At 55.9% G+C, this 6,000-nt stretch overlaps 1 protein-coding gene across 5 annotated transcripts in view; it reads left to right on the forward strand.

Annotated features, from left to right (window-relative positions):
• Pald1 (phosphatase domain containing, paladin 1) overlaps window positions 1-6,000 on the forward strand; it is a 76,928-nt gene that overhangs the window by 50,257 nt on the left and 20,671 nt on the right. For all 5 annotated transcript variants that reach the window (XM_023718410.1, XM_004624365.2, XM_023718418.1 and 2 more), the window contains one exon: window positions 2,727-2,867. In XM_023718410.1, the coding sequence (XP_023574178.1) occupies window positions 2,727-2,867 (141 nt within the window). The remainder of the gene's footprint in view (window positions 1-2,726; window positions 2,868-6,000) is intronic.

Raw genomic sequence — 6,000 nt, forward strand, 5'->3', positions numbered from 1 at the left:
AGGAGGGCAGAGCTGGGCAGGCCGGGGGTCCCCGAACTCTTCTGAACATAGACACACCCCTTCCATCTCATCACCAGCACTTCTGGTCCCTCTTTCAGGAGGAGCAAGCCAGGGCTGGCTCTGGGGCCCCGGCTGATGGCCGCAGGCTTGGGAGCTGGGCTCTCGGCTGCCTTCCCCAAGCCTAGCTTCTGGGGGCCCTGGGGTAGTGCTACCGCTGCTTCACGGGCACCCGGGGCCCAGCTTGGTTGGCATCCTAGCACAGGGCCTGGCCCACGCTGCCCTACTGTCCCTCTGTTTTGGATCAGGGTACTGGGTGGATGGCCACCAGCCTGCTGCATGCTGGGATTACAGGCATGCCCCCTTCACCTCATCTTGGGAAACAGAGATCCTGTCCCCATTAAACAACAACTCCCAGTTCCTGGTGACCACTGTCATCACTTCTGAAGGCCCAGAGTGGCCAGGGTGGGCTCAGGATGGGGAACACGCCCTCTGAGTGCACTTTCAGCATAAATTAGACCCTTAGGCACAAAAGCTAACTCAAATGCATCAGATATCTGAATGTAAGGGCTAAACCTATAACACTAGTAAAAAGATACTGAAGAAGAACTGCGTGACTTTTGGACTTGGCAGTGATTTCTTGGCCATAAAACAAAAAACACCGTGGACTGGGGAGATGGCTCAGTGGAATAAGCGCTTCCCTGGCAAGTGCAAGGGCCTGAGTTCAATCCCCAGTTCCGCAAAAAAAACCAAAAACAAACAAAAAAACCCCCAAAAAACCCAAAAACACCGGCAGCAAAAGCAAAAACAGGCAAATCCAATTCCTTGAAAAGTAAAGATGGAGAGTGTGGCAGGGAGGTGGGAGGCCCCAGCAAAGCTTGGGAAGAGGGGCTCTGGGGAGGGGCAGGAGTGGAGAAAGCTGTGATTGGTTGGAACACAAAGGGGCTGAGGGTGGGGCCCAGACTGAGGACCCTGCAGGGCCACACCATGTGTTCAATCTTCACCTTGAGGTCAATGGGAACAGCAGAAGGGGCTGGAAGGAACTGACGGTCCTGGGGGCTCCAGCTGCAGTAGAGTGGAGTGGGGTACAGACCCTGGGTCTCTGGCTCTGCGGCGGTGAAAGGCACAGAGATGCAGGATTTAGGGAAAGGAGCAGTCCCACACCAGACACGGGAGTTGCCTTCAGGATTTCACAGGCTCCCTCCTGGGGACCTGCACAGAGCCCAGGCCTGGGGTGTGGACTGGGTAGCCCCTCCCACTCCAACACCCCAAGCAGGAGCAGCTGCTAGTGCCCTTCCGGAAGCTGGGTTCTTGCTTTCTGCCTGGCTGCTACCCTACGCCAGGTGTGCGGAGAAGGCAGGGGTGGCTACAGCTCTCCATGGGGCGGGGCCGGGCAGCAAGCACAGGGAGCTGGTCATTTGGGTATCGGCCCCTTCTTCCCCTGGTAGGTGCTGGGTACATAGTAGGGGCCGTAGACAGCCCTTGCCTAGTGAGCGGGCACAGGTGTGAAGGTCAGGGTGGGATGAGAAGGTGTCTGCGGGATGTGGGCTGTGGGCAGGCGAGGGTATGGGGTGACTGGGAGGACGCAGGGGTGAGGAGGTGCGGGGGGCCTCGAGACCCAGGGAGGGTTTGGATTTCCTGCAGAGTGTGAGATAGCCATTGGGAGACACGCCCAGGAATGACACAGAAGTGGCATGCCCAGGTGTAGACTTTTCTGAGGCCTCTCAGACCCCAGGGAGGGCAGGGTGGGGCAGGCGTGGGGGCCGTGGAGATCGTAGGGCACACAGATTCAGAGGGGCATGTGGGAGGGCCGGAGGAAGAGCCCTGCCTGGGCGGCCACACACACCACTCTTCCCAGGGGTGCTTACATCAAATAGGTGGTGTCCGTGCTGGGTTGCCGAGAGCCGAGGGTCTCCACAGTGCCTGGGGCGCCATGGGGTGGGAGGAGGGCTGGGAGGGCCAGCACAGCCTTGTCACACATCTCACCCCTCAGCCAGCCGCCCCTTGTATAGAGCTTGGGTAGGGGTTCATCTGAAGTTGTTCTTCAGTCTATGGGGTGGTTTTCCTGTGCCCCAACACGAAGCCTACAACGTGGTGATTGGATTGACGCATGCGTAGTAGAAGTGTTTGCGCTCCTGCGCCTGTGCCCCTTGGCAGGACTGTGGACCCTCTAACACCTTGGGCCTGGGGTCCCTGTTTTCCTAGTAATTTTGGTAGTGCTCTGAAAGATTGGAAGTGCAGGTGTGTAGCATGTGTAGTAATAGATTATCAACTGAATGAGATTTAGGCCGGGGCAATCCACACTTGGCAGTCTTAGCCCTTGACAGCCTTTTGGGGACGATTTGTCTCCAGATTTTTTTTTTTTTTGCTGGCTCAGCCCACTCTGGGGGCGGTGGGGCTGGCGCAGCATGTGGTGCTGGGGATCGAACCACAGTCCCCTGCACCTGCCTAAGCAGGCGCTTTAGACTGCTGAGCTGTCTCACTAGCTCTGCCTCCAGATTTGAGGCTTGAAAGGCACTGGAATAACAGAAGAAGAATCATGGTATATAGTTAAGATTTGTGTGCATTAAAATTGTTTGTAACTGGAAATGTCCATTTATCGCCAGTAACATCTCAGGGATGAAAGAAACACAGCATGTTGGGAGCTCAGCCTATAATGTCCAGGAACCCCCCTCTCCCTTGCTGCCCCAGGGGCTTCTGGGCCATTTATGCCCCTCCTCTGGGTCTAGGTAGTGATGAAGGTGGTGCAGCTGCTGCCTGACGGGCACCGCATGAAGAAGGAGGTGGACGCAGCGCTGGACACAGTCAGCGAGACCATGACGCCCATGCACTACCACCTGCGGGAGATCATCATCTGCACCTACCGCCAGGTGAGTGCTGCACTGCCCAGGTGCGTTCCAGGTGTGTACCGCCCTGCCCAGGTGCATTCCAGGTGAGCATCGCCCTGCCCAGGTGCGTTCCAGGTGTGCGCTGACTGGGCTGTGGTTGGTGCTCCGTTGCTCTTGGTCACTTTCCACCTCCAGGAAGTAGGGGTGATCCTGGAAATGGGAATATCCCCCATCCCAAGCCACTCCCAGTTAACCTGTGTGGGACGAGTGCAGATGTGACGTGAACTGCTTCATAGCCGCTGTGGCCATGGGACCAGCAAGGAAGTGGCCAGTGTCAGGCCGGCACGCCTGAGAGCCCTGTGGTGACAGGCAGTACTCTCTAGTTGGTGAATCATGGGAACCCAGAGTCCCGGGCAGGAGACAGGCAGGTGGCTAGGGCCTCAGGTGCGGACCAGCCGAAGGATAGCCAGCAGGGATGCAGCTGTGTATTAGCTGGTGATGAGGCTGTGCCCGCAGGACACAAGGCCCGTGCTGCCCTGGGACTGGCCTGGCAGCCCGGCCCCATTTGGACTTGTTGGATTTGCTCAGTTAAAAATTATTTTTTAAAATAACTCAGTTGTAACAATATGATTTTCATAAGTGTGCAGATTTCATGTCAAATGTGGGTTTTGTGCCTAGCCAGAGCATGCTTTATTGTGTGCCCTGGTCTCCGGTGCTCTCTGCGTCACCCTTGTGCCCTCCCTGCCCCATCACAAGTTAGTGTGGCCTTTGGATCTTGTGTCTCAGTGCTGTGGGTGGAGCCTGCCCACTTCTGCCATCTTCTGGCCCCATGGACTAGGTGGGCCAGTGTCACAGGGGGCATTGTGGGAATGGCTGGGGAGGGGTGGCACTCCGAGGGTGCTGAGAAAGGCAGTGTGTGCCCACCTGCACACTCTGCTGTTGGCCAGTGATTCTGAGGACAGCTTTGCCTGTGGCCCTTGCAGGAAGGCAATCTGCCCCAGTCAGCCCTGGCCAGGGGTCCAACCCAAGGTGTGGTAAAGGTTGGTGCTTGGATGGAGGCGGACAAGGCATGTGGGCCAGACCGTGTCCAAGATCAGAGGTCAGCTGGGAGGGGTTTGTCTACTAAAAGGCGTCCACATGTGGAGAGGGGAAGGTGTCTTAGGAGGAGCTTTGTGCATTTGGAAAGATAGTTCTGCTTCTCCAGAACCAGTAGTGGTCCTGCTCACAGTGGTCTTGTATGCTACCACCAGGTGGCAGCACGGAGCCAAGAGGGTATGGGACCAGAGGCTTCATGTTGTCTGCACCCCGAGGCCCAGGAAGTGGAAAAGGTGCTTCAAAGCATCACAGCCCCGGCCAGGCTGGCCAGGCCTTAGCAGAGCCCCGTTCTCTGCACCCCACAGCTCACAGCCCCTCCCTCCTTCAGATCTCTGCAGCCCTGGATGTCCAGTGTGCCGTGCGCAGCGTGGAGCTGGGAGCGCTGCTGACCTGAGCTGGTGTGCGTGCGTGTGTGCGTGCGTGCGTGCGTGCGTGGCGTGGAACTTGACTGGAACAGGCCTAATAGAGAGCAGAGAGGCCATCCAGGCAGGAAGGGCCACAGGAGCAAAGGCCGGGAGGAAGGTGCAGAGTGAGTTTGGAAGGGAGTGAAGTCGGCCTGATGCCTGCAGTTTTGTCCAGGGCATCGGAGAGGAGGCTGGAGGGTCAGCCTGCCCCACTCCATCAGCAGGAGGAGGGCACGCAGGTGGTGCGGCTGTGGCAGTGGGGGATGGTGTGGCTGCTCTGTCTTCTGATTATGCAGTGTTTTAGTGAGAAGGGAGAAGGCTGAACCAGTTGAGGACGTGGCCGCCCCACCAGGCCAGGCCCTTACTCTATTTTCAAGGCTAGTGTGGTGTAAGACTTTTGCTGGCTGGTGGGTTGAGGCCAATTTTGAGTCAGTACCCAGTATGACCACCAGGTGGCCCCAGGAGCTGAGTTTGGGTCAAAGGTGTAGAGGGTCTGAGATGGCTCCTGTCGCCCTGTTCTCACCTGCCTGCCCATGAGGTTCAGGGGGGAGCTTCAGAGCATCCCCCTGCCAACCTCTGTTCCCAGAGCCTCTCCTGGTGGGTGTGTTGTGGGGCCAGGGCTTGTTTTTAAAGCCCCTGTAGCTGGGTATGGTGGCATAGGCTTGGGATCCCAGCATGCAGGAAGCTGAGGCAGGAGGGTTTGTATGAGTATGAGGCCAGCCTGAGCTGCCCTGTAAAACTCTGTCTCAAAAACAAAACAAAGGGGCCAGGGAGATTGTTCAGTGGAATAAGTGCTTCCCTGGCAAGCGCAAGGGCCTGAGTTCAATCCCCGGTTCCAACAAAACAAAACAAAACAAAACAAAAAAACAAAACAAAAACTAAAAAAACCAAAAAGCAATTGCCTGGATGACTCTAGTGTGCTCCCAAGGTTGAGAACCACAGAGCTATACAAGGACTCCCAACTCTAGCGCACCTGAGACTCCTCTGGCAAACTTGGTAAGGCAGAGCCACGGCCGCATCGCTGATGCCAGGCCTGGATACCAATGGATCCCACACGCTGACACTTGGCGGGGGCCCAGGGTGCCAGTGTCTCATCTTTTTTTTTTTTTTTTCTGTAATAGCTTTATTGAGCCCAAACTCACATTCCACACAGTGCCCTTAGCTAAAGTATACAGGGCTGGTCAGGCGTGGTGGTGCATACCTGTAATCCCAGCATTGGGGAGGCTGAGGCAAGAAGATTGCTGTGAATTTGAGGCATTCTGAGCTACATAGGGAGCTTCAGGCCAGCCGGATCTACAGAGTGAGACCCTGTCTTAAAAAAACAAAATAACAAGCAAGCGTAGAAAGTATAAAGGGTTGGTAGTGCTCCTTAGTGGTAGAGCGCTGCCTAGCGTGTGCAAGCCCCTGGATGTGACCCCAGTGCTTTAAGAGACAAGTATGTAGTTCCGTGGGCTTTAGTACATCCACACAGTGGTCCGGCCATCACTGCCATCAAGTTTAGAGCATTTTGCTCACCCCCAAAAGAAACCCCATGTCCCTTGTCTGTCATTCCCCCAGCCTGATAGCTACAAATCTACCTTCTTTTTTTTTTTTTTAAATTTTGTTTTTATTTATTAGAGAGAGAGAGAGAGAGAGAGAGAGAGAGAGAGAGAGAGTGTGCGGTGTGTGTGTGTGTG

This window comes from Octodon degus, unplaced genomic scaffold (genome assembly GCF_000260255.1).
Source record: "Octodon degus isolate 3935 unplaced genomic scaffold, OctDeg1.0 scaffold00005, whole genome shotgun sequence".
Classification (NCBI taxonomy): Eukaryota; Metazoa; Chordata; class Mammalia; order Rodentia; family Octodontidae; genus Octodon; species Octodon degus.